Source organism: Macaca thibetana, chromosome 6 (genome assembly GCF_024542745.1).
Source record: "Macaca thibetana thibetana isolate TM-01 chromosome 6, ASM2454274v1, whole genome shotgun sequence".
NCBI classification, from domain to species: Eukaryota; Metazoa; Chordata; class Mammalia; order Primates; family Cercopithecidae; genus Macaca; species Macaca thibetana.
In genome coordinates this window covers 33,232,430-33,254,687 of record NC_065583.1, presented here as the reverse complement: position 1 = coordinate 33,254,687, position 22,258 = coordinate 33,232,430, and the positions used below count along the sequence as shown (strand labels likewise).

Below are 22,258 nucleotides of genomic sequence, written 5' to 3'. Positions count from 1 at the left end.
ACTATAAGCGGAAATATTAAGAGATCTAATCATCTGGAGAAAAAAAGACCTTGACCGTGCACTCTAGAACTGTCTTTGCAGGTCTGAAGGGCTATACTTGAAAAGAGGGTGCAGACTTGTTCTGTTGGGCTCCATTGTTGAGAACTAGAATGTTGGAGGCCACATCCAGTGGAGTTCTGTTCAATGTGATAAAGAACTTCTGAGCAGTCGAAGAAGACCAAAAATTCAATGACCTTCTTTGGTGACGAGTCTGGAAAATTGGAGTAAATCCTTATTTTTTTTAATGTTCAAGAAAACATTGGCACTCTTTAGACGTTAGTAAGTGTTCCATAACATGATAAATAAACTGTAGCCAGTTAAGGTTTGGAAAAATTGAGTTGAATAAAGTGAAAACTTTCCATATTGCAAAAAAAATGTAATTGAACCTTTAATGACATAAAATGTATTGTGAATTCCTCAGAAAGAAATGGAGTACCCAGAGTTTCCCATGTCTGGGTGAACAGGGAATCTTATTTTCAAGAAACACTTATTAACGTTTTATGAGATACCAGGGTCTTGAAGATCAAAAGTCTATAGTTCTCCACATGTGAAAATATGCATATTGAGGGTCTGGGGGTAGAACGTCATGGACTGAATTTTGTCTCCTCAAAATGTATATATTGATCTCTGATTGCAAAAAAAAAGCAAAAAAAAGAAAAACTTCATCTGAATTACATTTAAAGAAGTTGAGTTTAATTGAGAAATGAATGATTTGCAAATTGGCAGCCTCCCCAGCAACAGTAGGCTCTGAGACTCTGGCGCAGCCATGTGATGGAAGAAAATTTACAGACAGAAAAAGTAAAGTGATGTACAGAAAATGACAGTGAGGTGCATAAACAGCTGGATTGGTGATGGCTCAGCCTTTGCCTTATTTGAACACAATTCGAACAGTTGGCTATATTTGATTGGCCAAAACTCAGTGATTGGCACAAGTGTAGGCTATGGTCTGTTTACACCTCCACTTGTTATAGTTCATAATGTACAGAGAAACCTTTAGACTGAACTTAAATGTAGGGAGGCACTTTAGACTAAACTTGATTTAACATCTCCAATGTGACTATATTTTGAAATACGGCCTTTAGGATAGTAATAAAGGTCAAATGAGGTCATAAGAGAGGCACTCTAATCCAACAGAACTGGCGTTCTTATAAGAAAAGGAAGAGACATCAGGGGCATGCACACAGAGAAAAGAAAAAGACCAGATGAGGACACAGTGAGAAGACAGATTGCAAGCTACAGGGAGAGGCCTCGGGAGAAACCAGACCTGCTGGCATTTTGATTTTGGATTCTAGAAGTGAAAACATTTCTGCTGTTTAAGCTCCTCAGTTGGTGATATTTTGTTACAGCATCCCTAAAGACTAGTACATTTCCTGTTGTTGGCTAACTCTGAGGTTACAGGTATTTTTTCAGCACTGAGCACAGGAAACATGATTATTTATTTACTTTTAAATGTTTAATTTTATTTTTTAATTGACAGATAACATTACATATTTTTATCTTATACAATCTAATGTTTTGAAGTGCATTTACACTGAAGAATGGTTAAACCTAGCTAACAAATGCATTACCACTAATAGTTATCATTTTTGTGGTAAGAGCACATAACATCCACTTTCTTGGCATTTTTTCAGAATAAAAATGAATATATCATCAACTCTAGTCACCCTGCTGTATAATAGTTCTGCTGAAATGTATTTCTCCTATCTAACTGTAATTATGTCTCCTTTGACCAATGTCACCCCATCTCCACCTTCTTCCCAGTAACTCTAGCCTCTCGTATAGGCAATGTCCTACACTTGCTTCCCTGGCCTTCTTCCAAGCAGGTATCTCTCTCTCCAAGCTGTGCTGCCTGGGGTTAGAGGAGGGGGTTGTGGGTAATATAAAACTGTCTTTTCTACCCTCTTCAATATGCATTTTCTTATTATTATTTTTAAAGTAGGTACTCTTACCTGGTTTATTTAGCTCTTGTGAAGATTTTTTCCTGTATGGGTAATTGCTACAAATCAATTTTTCTGTTAAGGGACAATCACTGGAGAATCCTACTCTGCCATCACACTCCACTCCTTCCTAGTAAACGTTATTTTTACCAATTGGAGCTGGGAGCTGTGTGTGTGTGTGCGCACATATGTGTGTAAACAGTCTTCATCCAGATACTATGAGGTCCCCTAGAAGCAACATAAATTAAGAAAAAAAAAAATAGTTGTTACTGTTCATCCAAATCACCTTGTTCCACGATTGGAGCTATTTAGCCTCAATGGCCCAAAAAGAAGTGAAGGCATTCAAAACATAAGTGTTAACTCCCTGCTCCCATGAGATGCAGGGAACAAAGTCTTGCCAGACACAAAGTCAAAATGCAAATATCCAGATTCGTAGGTCACTGTGCCCTCAGTGGTCACAAGGGCATGATCATAATTGGGGTTATCTTGAAAAATAAAAAAGAAAAGAGTTGGGATGTGAAGGGGCCATACAGGGAGAGAAGAAGAGACAAAGCTAAGCCAGTGATTTTTAAACTGTCAAAAGATCCCTTGAGAGTTTTAGGTGGTTTGTTTGCTGGATGTCAAGAAGAAAGGCACCCTGGTGGGGGTGGGTGAGAGGTGCCGGTGAAGCAATGAGGAGGGAAAACCAGAATCAATTAATCAAGTTCCACCCTCTCCTTCCCACCTAGCCTCACTCCTCAGCCTTATTGATTGTATAAATTAGTGTACCATGGATGGCTCTTTAACTCGAAAATGTGAACTACCAATCTAGACTAATCTTACTAGATTTAGAGGAAGTAGAGAGCTCACATTGGAGAAGGGATTGTCACAACATGCTCCCTAGATAGATAGATGGGGATGGGGGACAGGATAGGAACCCTTGACTCCTGGCTCTCAGTCCTCCCCTCTCTCCACTGGAATGAACCCTCTTTCCAGATGATCCTCACAGATGAAAATGTCACACACTCTGCCCCAGTGTTCAGCTCCCTCTGCCACTCATTCAAAACTTAGCTGTTCTTCCTGACTGCTCTGATTCTGTCAGTTACACTCCTATTATTTCAGTGTCCAATGAGTCTACAAATCTACCTTTTAGGTTTAGATTTAAAGGTAATACACCAGAGCAATTAAAAAGCATCTTTAAGCTCTTTACCTTAAACTAGTCATATCTCTTAAGATCCCACTATTGAAGCTAAATAGCAGGGAGAATAGCCATCCCTATTTCCTAAGATTGTTTTAAGTATGAAATGATGGTGCAGTGCAGTTCTAGCACTTCGTAAGTGCTGAATATATGGTTCATTTTCTTATTATAACAGTCCATCCTTAGAGCCACTATTCTATACCTGGATTCCTGCACAGCTACAGTGCTGGCTTCCCTATTTCCCTCCAGCTAACTAACCCAAAAACTCTTCATACAGGCCTTGCTCCCATTTAATTCCCTCACCCTTCTCTAACCCTTTAATGAGTTATCCCACTCTTCCTTGTGGCACCCCGAATCTATAAGGGAATAAATCCCCAATACTCTCAATTTTTTATATTAATTTTTATGCTTTGCTTCAAAACCTTTTCCCATTTGCCCTGGGAATACTCACTGGTAGCACTTGTGGCTGCAGCATTTATCCCAAGAAGAAGGAGGTGACAATGCTGTCAACATTCCACAATTGTCTTAGTCCATTCTCACAATGCTATAAAGAACTACCTGATACTGGGTAATTTATGAAGAAAAGATGTTTAATTGACTCACAGTTATGCAAGCTTAACAGGAAGCATGACTGGGAGGCCTCAGAAAACTTACAATCATGGCGGAAGGCAAAGGGGAAGCAAGTACCTTCTTCTAATGGTGGCCAGAGAGAGGAAAAGGGGGAAGTGCCATACACTTTTAAACCATCAGATCTCATGGGAACTCACTCACTATCATGAGAACAGCAAGGGGAAATCTGCCCCCCATGATCCAATCACCTCCTACCAGGCCCCTCCTCCGACACATGGGAATTAATTCGAGATGAAATTTGGGTGGGGACACAGAGCCAAACCATATCAACCATGATACTGTGATTGAAGTAGACAACAGAAATGGAAAGAAAACTAAGGAGCCATGTGTCATTGTGGATTCTAACAAGAATATGGGAGCAGTGGATTTGGCTGATCAGATGCTCACTTCTTAACCAACTGAGATCAAATGTTTAGTGTAAGAAATTCTTTCACTACGTTCTAAAAATTACAGTGCTGGACTCCTACATCCTGTTCAAGAAGGACAATCCTGAGCACGCAATTAGCCATGTAAACTTCAGACTGACATCGATTGAGAGAATGCGGAAAAACATCACAGACCATAGCTGCAAAGTCTTTAAGGACGTCCATGCTCTGATGATGTTACTCCTCTTTGCCTGTCTGGAAGACATTTCCCCAAGAGCATACCACCAATTCCACCATCAGCGGGGTGGAATCCAACTGGTCACTGCAAAGTTTGCTGCTCACACAATGACAAGCATAGCAAGATCTGGAGAGAAATGGAATATTTTTGTGCATAATATGATGTTCTGCTTTGTGTTGTTCTGTGCTTTGAAATTTACCAAATTAAAAAAATTACTAAATACTAATCATCATTTACATTTCTGTTACATTAGGATTAGAGACAAGTTCTGTTTAGAAATAACTCCCAGAACAGTTTTCGTATTTTATTTTCACATTGAAAATTAGATTTACTTCAGCCTCAAAGAGCATGTTTATATAAAATTAAATGAATGCTGGCAGCAAGCTGCACTTTTTTTTTTTTTTCTAAATGGGAAAAGAGCTAATTTTATTCTGCCTTCCTCATGATGGAACCAGGACCATAGTTATTCTCTCTTACAAGGCCTCAAGATTTTCTCCTTGGAGGACTATAAGGATAAATGAAAAAACTATCCTCATCCTGAAATGGACTGCTTTTATCTTCACAGGCTTTGACTCTCATTCCAAAAGCCTCCTCCATAATTTGTGCCTCAGTATCCAGCTGGAAAATTTCCTCTCTATGTAAACGGCTTCCAAAACCCAAACCAACCCCTCTCCTGATCCCTTAACCTCACCTTTCCTCATCCCTTTCAAAGGAGAGACCTTTATCTCCACCCACTGGATACACCCTGAGGATCATTATGTCAGCCCCACCCCTGAGAAACTGTATCCGACAACTTGATTCCTAGCCCTGTCTCAATAAACAATTGTTCTTATTTCCTATACCTACCACATTTTGCCTAAACCTTGATCTCTAAACACTTAAATGCTTGTACCTCGTATAGCCCATCAGAAACTTCTGGAACATTTAACTCTATTTCAAGCTTTGCCACCTCCTAATGCAGTCTTTACGGTATCCTCAAGCCTCTGATGCATCCATTCCCTATCTATCAAATCACTGTTCCCATTTCTCACTCTGTGTCGCACAAACTTTGGGAGAAATATGAGGAATAGTACTAATTGGGCCTTCTAATATCTAGTTCTAACTTTTCCAGTGGCCATTAATCTTTAGATCCATTGCTGACTATCTGACATACTGCCAAGTCTTCTATCATCTTTCTCAAGCTCCCAAACAAACCCAGTTCTCCCAGTGCAAAAAAGCAAAACAGCATTGAACAACCAGAGCTTACCTTACAGTGGGCTCCCCCCATCTCTCCTTCCTTACCCTTCAAAATATGCCTGTCTCTACATTTATCCATTCTTCTCTCTCTCATGTGTCAGAGAAAATGGTTTTTCATCTGTGCTCTTAACCTTATTTCCTATCTTTCTACATGCCTCTAATTAGCCACTCTCTACCATGTATCTAAAATTTCTTCTTCTCTTTGGTTTTAAGACATGCTCAGTCTATCCTAGATCTTTCTGTAGCCTCAGCTTCTTCCATTCCTCCTTTCTTTGACTATCAAACATTAAAAAAAAATTCTGTTATCCTATCTTTTACCACCATTTTGGCCACCCTTTGACCCTATTCCCACTCCGCTTTGATAAAAGTGTATGTTCAAACCGCAATAAAGATACCTCATCTTGAAACATAATGGCTTTTTCTTAGGATGCATTCTTTTCCAACATTCATGGCAAACAATGAAACCTACAATTACCTCTCCTTCTTGGAACCTTCACTTTGCTTCTTTTCCCTGACTGAACCTCAGCAGTTTCCTCCATTAATTGTATCATGATCCTTGGAAGATTACTTAAATCCTCTGAGTCTTAACTTACTCACTGGCAAAACTAGGGTAACAAAAATTTCTTCCTTAATGAGTTGTTATGAAGAGCACATTCCATATTATTAGCTACCATATATCAAGATCTAATTATGAGCTTGGCGCCCTGATGCACAAATACACACAAACCACACAAACATACCACACAGACACCTCAGAGACATGCATCCGTAAGAGATTATATGCACAACTGAATCGCACACGTTCATTTATACATAGATTTTCTTCTACCTCTGCCACTCCTGAGACAGTAAGATCAACCTTTCCTCTTTCTTCTTCTCCTTAGTCTACTCAAGATGAGGACAACAAAGATGAAAACTTTATGATGATCCACTTCCACTTAATTAATGTAAATATATTTTCTCTTCCTTACAATTTTCTTAGTAACATTTTCTTTTTTCTAGCTTACTTTGTTGTAGGAATACAGTATATAATTCATGTAACATACAAAATATGTGTTCATAGCTAAATTGTTGAGAAATCAAAAATTGTATGTTAATTTTCAACTGTGGTGGTGTCAGCACCCCTGGACCCCATGTTGTTCAAGAGTCAACTGTATAATGTGTGTGTGAGAGAGTGTGTGTGTGTCTGTAAAATCTAATTTAACACTCAAAACAACCTATGAAGTAAATATTGTTTCTGTCATAAAGATGAAGACACTAAAGTATCAGATGTTAACCTAAATACTAAAAGACACACAGTCAACATTTTTTTGGAAGAAAGATTCTAAATGAGATCTACTCAATGCCCATGCTCTTAACTACTAGATTACATTGACTCCCAAACAAGTATAGGAGTAAAATATTAGGAGATTGTGCAATATCATTTATCATTCACTTAATATATCTTGTAGTTGCTAGTTTTAGAATGTACTAAAATAAACCTGCCAAGCAGTAAACTAGTGAGACAGTCTACTGCCTTCCCCCAGGTCTTCATACTACGTCCTTAAACTCAATAAGCAAACTGCAGCTATTTGGACACTTTTGCATGGACAATTCAGTTTACAATCTAATGTCAGCAACTCATAGCATTAACTCTTGGTTTGTCAATAATAATAACAATCACAATATTATTATTAAATGCACTATGCTTTAGAGCAGACTTTTATGTATATAATTAGGTGAACTCTACTGTGGCTAACAAGAGGCTCTATTGGACTTGGATGAAACTCAGTCTCTGGGATGATCTCTGCTGTTTGTCAACTATTCTAGTTCTTCATCTGACCTTCAGGTCAGGGAACAAGTCAGGACAAGGTAAGACTGTGTATTAGTCTGTTTTCAAGCTGCTGATAAAGAAATACCCAAGACTGGGTAATTTATAAAGAAAAAGAGGTTTAATGGGCTCACAGTTCCACATGGCTGGAGAGGCCTCACAATCATGGCAGAAAGTGAATGGCATGTCTTACCTGGCAGCAGGCAAGAGAGAATGAGGGTCAAGTGCAAGGGGAAACCCCTTATAAAATCATCAGATCTCGTGAGACTATTCACTTCCATGAGAACAGTATGGGGGAAACTACCTCCATGATTCAATTATCTCCCACCAGGTCCCTCCTACAACATATAGGAATTATGGGAGCTACAATTCAAGATGGGATTTGGTTGGAGACACAGCTAAACCATATCAGATTGATTGCACTCACTCCATACATCACAAAGCATGTGACGGCCACAAGACCATGAGGGGAAGTGACAGTAGTATTGCTCTGGGCTGGAAGTTTTAATTGCTAAAATGAGAACTCTTTGAGAATTCATCTTCACTTCACCTTGACTACAGTATTCCAAATAGTGATGACTCTGTCCACTTGGCATTCACAGTGAAGGCAATGTAGCATGATCAGCTGACTACCATACAAGTGTAGCTTGAGTAAAAAGTAAAGTTTTGTTTTAATTAACAGAAATCTTGTGGCTACATGTTATCACAACATAACCAAGCCTTCTGGATTGATAAAGGCTCACGGCATATAATGACTTATCCAAGATTATACAGGTAGAAAATATCAGAAGTAATATGTTAGTGCTTTTCTCCGTACTTCATAAATGCTAATGTCAGTGTTCCTTCCATTTGGTCCCAGTTTGCTTCATTGGTTCATTGCCTCAAAAATAAACAATATTTCCCCAGGTGCCAAGATATAAACATAGGTGTAATCAGTCTAATCTGGGTTTAATAGATTCCAGTTTTGTAAAATAAAGGAGGTTTGAGATTTTCACTTATTTCATAACTAAGCCAAGAAGCTCATACTTAGTCTCTTCTAGTACATGAAGTTTAGAATTCTTACCAGTCCCACCTTTGGGAAAGATAGAAAATACTTCTTACCTCAAATAATCAAATCATTGGTCAGATAAGAAGTAGCAATTCAGTAACAAGGACTGTAACACAGCCCAGGGTGTGACACCGTGCTTTGAGATCCTCTGGATGACCTCACAGGAAAGGTGGAGAAACCAAGCCTTGCATATATATAAACATGACCCCTTTCCTGGGCTATTGTCGATGCAGCTGTAGTGACAATCTCAGAGCAGCTTCTGCACCACAGCCATTTCCAGCATGAAGATCATTGGGGGTCTCCTTCTGCTCTGCACAGTGTTCTATTTCTGTAGCAGCTCAGGTAAGTTAAGGTCAGACGACGCCCTATATAGCCATTAAGCTTGTTTTCACAAATAATCCCTCCTGGGATGTGAGCATCTCAGAAACATCTGGTTGTAAGAATTTAAAGTGTACTGGTTTGTAATAGGATCTTATGCTCCATCTGGAGTTTGAGAGACTTGAGTCCAATGTCTTTCAAGGATTCTTATTTGCATCCATAGAACAAAAATCATCTAATTTCTCCATAAGTCTTCCATTTCATATGTTCATATGGACACTGGAAGTTGTCAGTGTTATTAGATATACTATTTCTTAGTGCAAAGATACAGAAAAACTTGGATGTCTTTCCAAATCAGTTTGGAGGGATTAAAATAAAACACAAGTCTCAAAAAGCCAAGGGTCAACAATCAGACTTTTATCCTTTGAAAAATTAATTAGTGTTTCCAATCCCATAAAGACATTCCATTGCATTTCTTTATGTCAATTGGGAAGGAAAGGATATCAGAAATGATCCTTCAGGCTCTTAGGAGTGATTATTTTAATACTTCTTATTACTACCTGACTTTCGCCATTATCAAAAACACTATGAGGTTCAGAAAACATCCTGTGATCAACAAAGAGAGGAAATTTTGATAATTTTCTTGCCTAAACCAAGGGTTAACCTAATCCACTGGTCATTCAACTTCCTCAGCAAACAACTAGGATTTTGCATAAGGGTGGAGAGTGTGCTGAATCTCATTGCTAAAGGAAATGTAGAGTCATTATATAGGATGAAACTTAATGAGATTTAAAGTTCACTTTATTTTTAACATTTTCATCTATATCTCTTTTTCAGAAGCTGCTAGTCTGTCTTCAAAAAAAGTAAGTATGTTGAATAACATTTTAATGTCAATAACTATTGACTGTCATTTAGTCAACATATATGTAGGATAAATTCAGTATGTTTCGGGGGATTTGAGAAGGAGGCAAACACACGTGGAGAAATGGTATCTGCTTTCCAGAAGGCAATTGAAGAAATATGGCATACATATAAACAACCATATTTTAAAAATGTTTTTTAAAAATTCCAGAGTTAAAGGAGGGAGAATTGCCTTCCAGCTGAAAGGTTGGCAATGTTTTCATAAAAGGCATCACGTGTAAAAGGCAGGGAAAAAGTACCTTGATAAATTGCACAGACTCTGGGTTCAAATACTAACTCTACTATTTACCAGCATTTATCTTCAAAAAGTTATCTCTATTTCTAAGCTTTAATTTCCACATTTGTAAAGAGAGGTAATAGTAGAATTTGCTCTAGTTGTTCTGAAGATTAAACAAGAAAATTCACATAAGATTTAAGTTTGATGCCTAGCCCAGAAACGCCCAGCAATTGTTAACTGAGTGTAGTAGAAAAACATAGAATACCAATAGTGCTAGTATTTGTAATAGTGATAACACTAGTACTTACAGAAGTGGCCAAGCAACATCTGATTATCTGAGCTGGGACTTCCAGCCCTTGTAGTATATCTAATAGTGGACAGAGTAGCCTAGCTTGCGGTCTTGGAGAAAAACAGGACATTTGCTTGTGTATGACACAGGTGGACTGCAGCATTTACAAGAAGTATCCAGTGGTGGCCATCCCCTGTCCCATCACATACCTGCCAGTTTGTGGTTCTGACTACATCACCTATGGGAATGAATGTCACTTGTGTACTGAGAGCTTGTGAGTACCTCATAAGAAGAAAATGAGATCTGGAGCCAGTGCTCTCTACTACAAACCTTTCTACTTTCCAGGATCCAGCTTACATCTCTATAAGCTATAATTTATAATTATCCCCACCCAGAACAGCAGGTGGGGAAAAAAAACTGACTGTTTCACAATCAGACAGGGTAGAGTCACCTGCTCTGACAGCTTGGACTGGTTCCATCCCATCACAGAACCTACAATTCCTGTCTGTCAATTGTGAGAATCCAGTAAGATGGTGGATTCTCAAACTGCTGTCCCCAGAGCACAGAGGTTCTATAGAGGCAAGTCAGGAGTCGCTATTAGGGTTAAAGGGACCATTTGGGGTAGTTTACAACATAAAGTTCAGCTTGGACTATTTTAAGCAGTGGAGTGCCATACAATATCATGTTTGAAGAAAGGGCCCTGAACTCCCCATCCCCCCAAAAATAATTGAAAACTACTATACTACCTGACTTCTAAGATACTTAACAGTCTTAGTGCAGCTTGATTCTTAGATAAAGTGTGCCTAGAGGTTCTTTATCTTCAAATTCTTAGAGGCTCCATATATCTGTAGCTTTAAGGGGGAATAAGCCTACAAAAATGATTGTTTTTCCTTTATCTAAAATAAGGGATGCAAGCTGTCAGGATTTGGACCAGAATACCACGGACATGTTTTGTTTAGGTATTTTGTTTGGCCCACAAAATGTTTTTGCAGAAATGTAGCTAGGCAGATGTCACTTCTTTGGTACAAGACATGCAAATTGCACTTAACTCTCTCATACTGAGTCCACTGTGATCATTGTTAACTCTTTTAGGCCACTGGATTTTGGACACCTAGATCTTGCATTTTCATCTTTGTGATTATCTTAACAAGTGAGAATAACAAGCCCTGAGCCCAAAAGGACATATTTATGTATTTATTCCTGTTCGGGAGGTTTTATTTCACAAAAGGGAAAATTCTGTAACATAGGCAGACTGGGAAACTAGCCCTTGGCGTGGAAACTAGCTGTTTTCAAGGGACACTGAAGGGAAGCATGGTGAAAGTCCCTCTCACTAATGCAGGATCCAGCTTCGTCAAAGGCCTTGCTGACCAGGAAAAGCTGAGAGACAGGCCCTCTCAATTTGCTTTGTCAGAATACTCTCTTTGTTGTTTTAAGACACTTGGTGGTAAGCGGGGCTCTGGAATCAGAGGAGGTAGCAGAGGGGTGGAATGATCACTGGAGTAGGGAAATTCTGCTTCTTTCTCTGTCAGAACATGCTTTGGCAAGGTCATTCATTTTCTGAGACTCAGTTTCCTTATCTGTAAAATGAGGTTCTGCCTCATAATCTCTATAGTTCCTTTCAGTTCTAACATTACATAAAATTTCCTCTTGTGCTAATGAATCTTGTGAACTGTGTCTTCCCTTAGGAAAAGTAATGGAAGAGTTCAGTTTCTTCACGATGGAAGTTGCTAAATTCTCCATGGACATGGAGAGAAAGGAATGCTATCCTCCTCATCATCTTCATCATCCCCAGGCTCTGACTGAGTTTCTTTCAGTTTTACTGATGTTCTGGGTGGGGGACAGAGCCACATTCAGAGTAATCTGGATTGAAAGGAGATAGTTTCTGTGCTACCCCTACAAACGCATGCCTCACTGACAGACTAGCATTTTTTTAAAAAACATGTCAATAAAAAATAATCTCCCAGAAAGTTTATCTTTGCTTCTGTTTGTGTTTGTTTCTTAGATCGTGGTATAAAATAACACAATTATAAAAGAAAATTGAAAAACATACGAGTCTTGTTGTTTAGGAAAAACTTTTATACAAAGAATCCCAATCAGCTTCCAAGAAACACATGCACACCACATACACACACACACACACACACACACACGATACATAGACATGCACACACACAAATGCCAGTGAACACCACACCTTCTCCTGGAGTCTTTATCCACTAGAGACAAGTCTATGTACCATACTGTTGCTTCACATTGGTCTCTTTTTTTAAAAAGATCCTTAAAAGAGAACCTCTCTTATTCCAAGAAGTCATTTCTAGAAGAGAAGTTTTTCTTCCTATTCCTTTCCAGAAACATACCACAATTTCTCATAGGCCAGCTCTTCTAGAGTACTGATGGGAAAGTCACTGCTTCAAGAGGAAGCATGTCCATTGTTGTAGAGATCTGATTGTTGAGATGTTCTACTTGTCTAGAATTGAAGACTACATTCATGAGGCTATCAACCATCAGCGCCAGTGAGCATATATAACAAAGCAGTTCACCCTTTTTGCCAATTAACAGATTTTTCATTATTTAAAAATGAATATTCTGTCTCCATTGAAATTTATTTTCTCCAGGATAAAAATCTCTGGTTAATTCAACCCTTTTTGCTCAAGTGTTATTTCCCTTATGATATTTCTATCCTGGACCATACTCCTTGGATCTGTTACAATTAGGCATTGTCCATCTTAAAATATGTCAGTATGTTGTCCAAAAATAGACTAATCAGCACAACTTTTTTGTCTGACAGATACAGAGAAATTAGAACTACTACCTCTCTACTAAACCTTCCCTTCTACTAATGCAGCTGAATGAACTAAGGATCATGTTTATAATATAGAAACATCATTAGAATAAAATCTGATGTATTTGTAAATACCAGGCTTGCTGCATAAGGATAATGAAGAATGAACTAAAATAAAGATGCCAGGACTCCACCCTACAAATTATCATTCAAGAGAACTGAAGAAAGCACCAAACAATCTAATTTTTTAAATTGGTATACATTCAGAATTAGAAAATTCTGAGATAGACATCTGACCCAGCTCAACACAAGAGGGTCCCGGATGAAAGCAACATCACTACTACATGAGATTAATAGGAAATACGTCTTAAAGAAGGTGAAATTTGATTTGAGCCCAGCGTGGCAGAACTGTGGTTATTCACCACAGTCCTTCCTGGCAAGTGAGAATGGAACCCAACCTCTACTTCTCTTACTAATTGGCTCATAATAACTCACTCTCTCCCAGCAGCCTCTGTGCAGATCCATGTAAACAGGTCTATTTGGACAAGTATTTAGCCAAAACATTCACTCAACACGGTATCCACAGCAAAGAAACAACCTTCTCGAAATTGTTGGTCACATCCTGCTTGTCCTCATTCTGGTGTTTTGGTTTTCCTCTGGTAAGCGTCTGGTTATTCATGAGCACTCCCTCTCTGTCATCCATAAAGTCTAGGACCATACTTAGGGGAAAAAATGGTGAGTGCTAAATCACATCACAGAATTGTCTGATGGAAAATGGAAAATGGTTGTCATATTGACTACAAATGTTTAAAACCTCTTGTCTGCAAATAATTTTAAAGAGCAAATTTTGATCCTTATCTTTTTCACTGTTTTCTTTTTTTTAGATATTCTTAGTGATACCAAAAGTAAGTTTAGTTTGAGTCTGTATATTATTCATCAAGTTTTGTAAAAATTGTTTTAAAGCTATTGCATTCATTTAAATTTTTAAATCTTGTTTTCAAACAGAATTTTATCGTTTTAAAACATTTTTCATGAGAATTTCTTAATTTTATTCTCTGTGATAGGATGGACTGCTGCTATTTTCCTTTTTTTTTCTTTTTTTTCTTTTTCTTTTTTTTTTTTTTTTTTTTTTTAACAAACAAGGGAAATTAAGTTAGAAAGCACAGGTGGGGACCTAGGATTAAATGCCATATATTCTAACTCCAAGTCCAAGTCCAATCCTCTTTTCATTATGCCACCCTGATTTTCAACATCAGTATGGCATCATTGACTTAAAATCTAGGAAAAATAAGCTATAACTAAAGTATCTTTACACATTATGTCTAACATATGACCTGTACAAGCAAAAATCAGTTTAGAGAAAGAATCAATGAAGCTGAGATCTCCCCAAGTCATTACTTACCCACAAAGAAAAGCATTAATTGTTTCCCAATGAATAAATAATTGCAGGAAATAGTTTGCAGTGATCAATTTGTATAAGTAAAAATAAAGATATTTTATATTGAGTATTTCCTCACAATGACCTTATGCTACTCAAAAGCCCTAGCAATTTTTTTTGTCTAACTTTCAAATAATCTAAGATAATAATGGCTAACACTTGTTTTACACTAGAACTTGTGAAATACGTTTTATGTTTGTTATTTCATTTATTTCTCTCAATTATACTATGAGAAATTTCCTGTTATCCACTGAGATTTGGCAAGGGTAAAGAATTTATAGAAAACCACAAATTTAGTTAGCATTTTTGCCTTGATGATTTGATTTTATATCCCATATGTTTAATCACTATAGTCTACAGCATGTGTACATGAAAGCTTGCAGGTAAATTGTAATAGATGTATTGATATGACACAGGTATACTCTGTGATACATACATTGATCATGGCACAGGTATACTCTGACACTGGGAGCTCATCTTTACCCCTGTGTGTGGTGCACTTAGAAAGACTTATGTCAACTCCTGCCAACTGTACATGAAGATCAGGTGAAGATATCAATGGAACCATGATACAGAATGTGCACAAAATATACACCTTTACTTTAATAATTCCTCATTGTCAGGAATGGAAGCGAGCCAGTCAACAGCCTCATTTTATGGATGGAAACACTGAGCTCCAAAAGCTGAAAATGCTTCATTGCTTATGTGGAAGACTAAGACAAGAACCTAGGTCTGCTTACTCCCAATCAATCCAGGGACCAAATACTACAGAGTTTTATCCACTATATCTTATGATCCCTGGAAATCAAATTCCTTCTACTATGATATGAACTAGTACATATATCTATAAAGCACTTTATAGTTTACAAAACACTTACATAGCCCAGTTGTAGGACTGGGCTCTACTGGCAGACAGGTCTACTGGCTCAGGGTCTACATAACGTTTGTTCTGCAGACTTACATAAGAAAGCTAAGGAGATATCTCGCTTCATAGGAGACCTGGGCAGGCTTAGTGCTGCGATCAATATGACATCCAAAGCAGACACCAGACTGTTGATAATGCTGACCTTTTTCTTCCAGCATTTATCAAAACTCACGACTTTAAAAGTATCCCCAATCTTTCTGAAATTGAAGTCTAGATTTTGTCTACAACGGATACATTTCCAGAATCCTTTTAATATTTATAAATGAATTTAAAAATAGTTATTGCTGTTCAAATTTTAAAACCCACCTATAAGCAAAATATAGAAGATACAATTATGGAATACAGAACAGCACATGCATATTTTTAATGTATGAAATATAAAAGTAAAAATAGAGGTGAAAAATCGCTAGACAAAAATGCTGATTAAGTGAAGTGTATGGAGACAGATGAAGTACTTATTGGGATATGAGATACTGTCTAAAGATGATGACATAGAAATAGTGACTAAAGTACATTACTTTAGGTTATAAAGTTAACAAGCAGAATTTTAAAAAGTCATGATATGCCTATCAAAATTTGGGAAGGATGAAAAGGAAATGTAAATTAATACTTTTTCCCTCCATAGATGGGAGTCAACAAATTATTAATTTTAGCTCGTGAGGCAATAGATGTATATTATTAAGAATTATAATGGCAACAATCTAAAAACATTTTAAATTCAAATGAGTTCCCACTGAAGTGTGATGCTGATGATAAAAGACTGGTTCTTTATTATAAACTCTTTAATGTCAATGGAATTTATAAGTATTTCTTACAATGACATATATTAACTTTATTAAGTTTCTTTCCTTCTTTATTCTTAGGAAGAGTAAATCATTCCTACATGGGAAGCTGCTAACTTACTGTAATATTAATGTGAAGTAAATTTGCTTTTAAAATTTTACCTTTTGAAGTTTAGGCATTGGAGAAGAAGTGATTTCATTGAGATTTGTCTCACTGTGTGATCATTAGCATCTGCATCTTTATGGTCTTGATGACTCCTTCTCATCATTGTTTTCATTATAAAACTCCACCAAGCAGCTCAGGAGAACACAATGAACCCAGAAAACTCATGGGCTTAACCCAACCTGAACATTTACAAGGTATGTGGCTCTGCAAAAGTAATTTAACGTGTATTTAAAGTATTTCTTTCCTTACTTATAAAATAAAGAGAATAATCACTCCTAATTAGACATGTATACTGTGAGAGTCAGATGAGATAATGCATGCAAACATGCTTTGTAAACTATAATGTCCTACAAAAATCTAAATAAACAATTATGATCTGAAAGCCCATCCTTCTCCAATATTTACTAAGGCCTAAAAACATAAATCACTTTCTTTGCAACATGCATTGCATGTTAAAGAAATACAACCAGCAATTTTTCAAGTTTTTTTCCCCTTGCTTGAAAAATGAAAATATTTCTATTCATTAGAAATTGATATTAGAAAGTGAAAAGGAAACTGTATAACTTGGAACACACAAAGATTATACACATTCATTTATATAGTTTGTCCCATTAAAACATGGCCTATTGAACTCCATAGTATGGGTTTGCAACATAAAATATTTACATAATCTCAAAGAATCTCCTCATAAAATGTTTATTAATTATGAAAGAAAAGAGTAACTTTATAGTAGAACAATCATTCAGACACTGCCCTTACTCAAATGATCAAAGTTAACATCATTAATGATAGGCAAATCAACATCATATATACTGGCTGAAAAGATACAATATGCAGAACACAGAATAACGTTTGGATTTCTCTGACAAAAACGCACAACCTCAATATAATCGTTACGAGATATCAAACTCAAATTCAGAAACATTCTACAAAATCGCGTGGGTCTACAACGTCTGAAACCAAGAAAGCACTGTTCCAGTGTTATGCCTTGAAGACGATTGAAGAACATGACAATGCATGATCCTGAATGTGTATTAGTATTATTATTAATGGGAAATAATTCACAAAGCACAAAATTCATGGCCTTTTTGTACTCTCAGAGAGAGAGAGTCAAAATTCATGTTTTTAAAGTATGTATTTCAGTAGTTTCTGATCTGTTAGCAAAACTGTGCAATCATCACCACTACCTAACTCCAGGGCATTTCACCACACCAAAAAGAAACTATTCCTTTAGCAGTAACTCTTATCTACCCCCTGCTATCCTCCCAATCCCTGGGAACCACTAATCTAATTTCTGTCTGTGGATTTGCTATTCTTGACATTATATATAAATAAAATCATGCAATATATAAATAAAACCATAAAATATGCTTTTCGTGTCTGGCTTCTTATACTTAGCATTAAGTTTTCAAGGTTAATCCATGTTATGGTATGTATCAGTACTCATTCCTTTATACAGCTGAAATACATTCCATTGCATGGATATATGACATTCAATCATTCATAAATTGATGGATAGTTGGGTTGTTTCCAATTTGGGGTTTTATAAATAAAACTGCTACGTACATTCATGTACAAGTTTTGTGTAGACATGTTTTCAATAATCTTGAATAAATACCTAAGAGTGGAATTGCTAGTAACTCTATGTTTACCTTTTTGGGGAGCTACCAAACTATTTTTCAAAACAGCTTCACTATTTTACATTTTCATTTACATTTACACCAGCGATGTATAATGGTTCCAATTTCTCTACCTATTCACTAACATGTCACCTTTTTTATCTTAACCATCCTAATGGATGGGGAGTGATAACTGATGTTGATTTTCATGTCCCTAATAACTGTTAATGGTCTTTTCATGTGCTTATTAACCTTTTGCATTTCTTTGGAGAAATGTCTATTCAAATCCTTTGCTCATTTTTAATCAGATTGCCTTTTTATTATTGAACTGTAATTTTTTAAATATATTCTAGATACCAGTGTCTCATCAGATACATGATTTGCAAATATTTTCTCTCATTCTGTGAGCTGTCCTTTGAGGCACAAAATCAACTTTCATAATGTCCAATTTACCCATTATATTTTTTGTTCTTGTACTTTTAGCGTCATATCTAAGAAATCATTGCCTATTCAAAGGTTCTAAGATTTACACTTTGTTTTTTTTCTAAAAGTTCTTTTGTTTTTAGATTTTACATGTAAGTCTCTGATCCATTTTCTGTTACATTTTATATGTGGCATCCTATGTTATTTTGCATGTGGATATTCAGTTGTCCCAGCCTGAATTTTTGAAAAGATTATTCTCCAAAGAATTGTCTTAGCACCCTTGTCAAAAATCAAATTGCCATATATCAAAAATATACAAGGAACTCAAACAATTCAGTAACAAAAAAAAACTATTAAAATTGGGCAAAGGACCTGAATAAACACTTCTTGAATGAAGACATACAAATGGTCAACAGACAAATGAAAAAATGCTCAACATCTCTAATTATTAGAGAAATGTGAATTAAAGCTACAATAATATATCATTTTGCACCTGTTAGATTGGCTAGCATCAAAAAGATGAAAGATAACAAGTGTTGGTGAGAACGTGAGAAAAAGGAATATGTACACTGTTGGTGGGACTGTGAATTAGTACAGTCATTCTGGAAAACGATATAAAAGTTTCTCAAAAACTAAAAATTGAATTACCATGTTATCCAGCAATCCCACTTCTGGGTATACATCCAAAGAAATTGAAATCAGTAGTCAATGAGATGTTGGCATTTCCATGTTCATTGCAGCATTATTCACAATAGCCAAGATATGGAAATAACCAAAGTGCCCATCAACAGAGGAATGAATTTTTACAATGTGATATACACAATGGAATATTATTCAGCCTTAAAAGAAGGATATCCTGTCATTTGTGACAACATGGATGAAACTAGAAGATACTATGCTAGGTGCAATAAACCAAGCACAGAAAGACAAATACTACATGATCTTACTTATATGTGGAATCTAAAAGAGTCAGACTCATAGTAGGAGAGAGTAGAATGGTGGTTACCAGAAGCTATGGGTCGGGAAGTGGAGAGGGAAAGGGAAGACATTGGTCCAAGGGTGCAAAGTTTCAATTAGAGAAGAGGAGTCTGTTTTGGTGATCTATTGCACAGCATAATGAGTACAGTTAATAATAACATATTCTATATTTCAACATAGTTAAAAAAGTGGATTTTAAATGTTCTCCAAAAAATGATAAGTATTTGAAGTGACTGATATGTTAATTAACCAGATTTGATCATTCCACAATGTATACATGCATCGAAACATCACATTGTACTCCATAAATGTATACAATTATTATTTGCCAATTAAAAATAAAATAAAACTATATTTCAAAAATCAATTCACCATAAAAGTAAGAGTTTATTTTTGGACTATCCTTATGTCTCTATTATACTGTTTTGATTACTATAGCTTTGTAGTAAATTTTAATACTGGAAAATGTGAGTTTCTTTCTCAGAAAGGCAACTGAGATTTTGATAGGGATTATGTTGAATCTGTAGATCAATTTGAGGAATATGGCCATTATAACAATAGTATATCTTGATCTTTGGGGTCAGTTTTCTATAAAGGCATTGACGGCAAATGGCACAGATGGCAAAATTTGCATGTGGCCTTAAGGCAAAGAATACATGTGAAGTTCTTTGGTCTATTCTTGCAATAGTACATTCAAAAGAAAAAGTTATAAACTTAAAAATGTGTTCTTCCTGACTGTTGTGTAAAGTGGGTACTAGTAACATGATAAATCTGTTCCTATGAAGGAGGTCAACCTCTAAAAGAGCAACCTCAAGTCACTTCAGAAAGTTAAATGCCAAAGAGAATGTGAGGGGATTTGCCACACAGGCTGAGTTGTTCAGTAAATTCTCAAGTAAACCATGAGGCTGTGCTCACTTATCCCATTCCCAACACACACTTATTACAAATTAAGTTGTTTAATCTGAAACCTTAGAAATGTGATTTAACCTGAGACTCATTTACCTTCTGTAAAATGGAAATAAATAGTGATACCAATAGGTTTTTCTAGGATCTGTGCTAGATAAGCATTCACGACAGATAAAGTGGGGGACATTTGGAAGATTATAATAGGAAAAGGGGTGCAAAAGCAGTAGTACGTAATGGTAACTCAAGTTCACCAGGCTTTTTGAAATATTTCTCAAGAACAACGTATCAGTGTTAAATAGGCTTTCTCCCTCTTTTTCAGTATCTGTAATTTTATTGGACTCTCTTCAGAAAATACCATGGACTATTCTAAAGTTCCACTAAAGTGAAGAGCTGGACTCACCATACAGGGAAAAGTGGGACTGACAATGAGGCTGCTAAATAACTCACATTAACTTGGATTTTTCTACTTGCTCTCTGAGATGCTCCCTGACAAGTCAGTGAGTAAAGGTCATCTCTCAGTGTCAAGGAATTATACCCACTTCAAGTCTGAAATGGGACATTAGAGACCATCTTTACCTCACCTGGGAAACTTACACAGTAATTTTTTTTTAATTTAAAGAGGAGTCTTAAATAAGGTTTACAAATAAGGAGTTGGTAGCATTTAAAAGTTTTTCATATTTTGCCTCATAATGACAAAAACTTTATCACAGTCCGGATTCTGAAATTTGGGAACTTCTCATCTGGACTAGTGATCTTCCCATTACTCCAAGTAGCCAAGAGGACTCCCTGAGCATGATCCAGGGGCCATTGTGGAAAGAGGGGTACAAAGAAACCAGGTTGCCACATTCCCACACTCCCACTTCATCTAACAGCGCACTTCTTTCATCTGTTTAATACGCCATGTTTTTACATAGCATTTTCCAACTCTACTGATGCAGGACAGGCAAGCCCCAAAATTGCGGCTTAGCCAGGGAGGGTTCTCGGTTTAGTGCAGGAAAGAATTCAAGGGCGAGCTGATGGTGTTACACAGCATCTTTTACTGAAGTGGCAGTATACAGCAGCAGCACAGCTACTGCTCCTTGCTGAGTTAAACAGGGCTAGCCCATAGGCAGTATGTCCAGACCCACTTTTAATTATATGCAAATTCAGGGACAGCTTATGCAGAAATTTCTAGGATGAAGGTGGTAACTACTGGGTTGTCAGGTCATTGCCATGGAAAGGGACAGTAATGTCTGGGTGTTGCCTTGGCAATGGTAAACTGACATGGCATACTCTGGGGCATGTCTTATGGAGAAGTCCTTATGCTCCGGACCTCTTTTGGCTAGTTCCCAATTTGTTCCAGTGTCCAAGTTCTGCCTCAGGAGTTTAGTCCCACCTCTTCCCTGACTACTACTTACTCTTATGACCCTAAAAAACTTATTTCTCTGTACCTCACTTCATTCATTTTTAAATACTTGATTGTAATAATACTTGTCTCATTAACTTGTTTTAAAATTTAAAAGAGTTAGTATACTTACAGCAGTTACAATAGTACCCAAGGCATAATACGTGCTCAGTAAGTATGCTTACTGTTATTGCTATTATCATTAAATAAAGTGTTTTGTTGTAAAAAAAAAACAAAAGTTTGAATATATGGATGAAGGCCATGAAGGCTATCCTCATTCAATAAAGGAATCACCTTTGCAGGGGTCCTAACAGGTATTTACCTGACCTCCAAATGGGATACTTAAAATGAGTTGATTATTGCCTCCAGTAATTACTCAACATCTCTGACCATCACAAACTGCCTTTTTCTATCATGTCAATATCTGTTATTTCTAGTAAGGCCAGAAAGGTACATCATTTGCTTATTTTAAGATAATCCCGAGACACTTTCTGAGCCTTTTTCCCCTCCAGATTACTGTTGCCATCATCATCTTCATCATTGCGATCACTGTCATCAAGTACTATTCATAACATTAGTTGAGAGCTTACTATGAGCCAGATCCTGGAAAAGTGCTTTACATAGACAATC

At 36.8% G+C, this 22,258-nt stretch overlaps 1 protein-coding gene across 1 annotated transcript; it reads left to right on the top strand.

The window, feature by feature from the left end:
- Nucleotides 1-8,700: 8,700 nt before the first annotated feature.
- Nucleotides 8,701-10,864, top strand: SPINK7 (serine peptidase inhibitor Kazal type 7). The gene is made up of 3 exons (XM_050794054.1): nt 8,701-8,822; nt 9,636-9,661; nt 10,375-10,864. Exons 1-3 carry the CDS (start codon nt 8,762-8,764, stop codon nt 10,501-10,503), a joined length of 216 nt encoding a protein of 71 aa, XP_050650011.1. The 5' UTR covers nt 8,701-8,761; the 3' UTR covers nt 10,504-10,864.
- Nucleotides 10,865-22,258: the final 11,394 nt, after the last annotated feature.

Coding starts and splice junctions, on each gene's coding strand:
- SPINK7 (XM_050794054.1), top strand. CDS start 8,762: ATGAAGATCATTGGGGGTCTCCTTCTGCTCTGCACAGTGTTCTATTTC. Junction 8,823..9,635: donor CTATTTCTGTAGCAGCTCAG/GTAAGTTAAGGT, acceptor TCTCTTTTTCAG/AAGCTGCTAGTCTGTCTTCA. Junction 9,662..10,374: donor CTAGTCTGTCTTCAAAAAAA/GTAAGTATGTTG, acceptor TGTATGACACAG/GTGGACTGCAGCATTTACAA.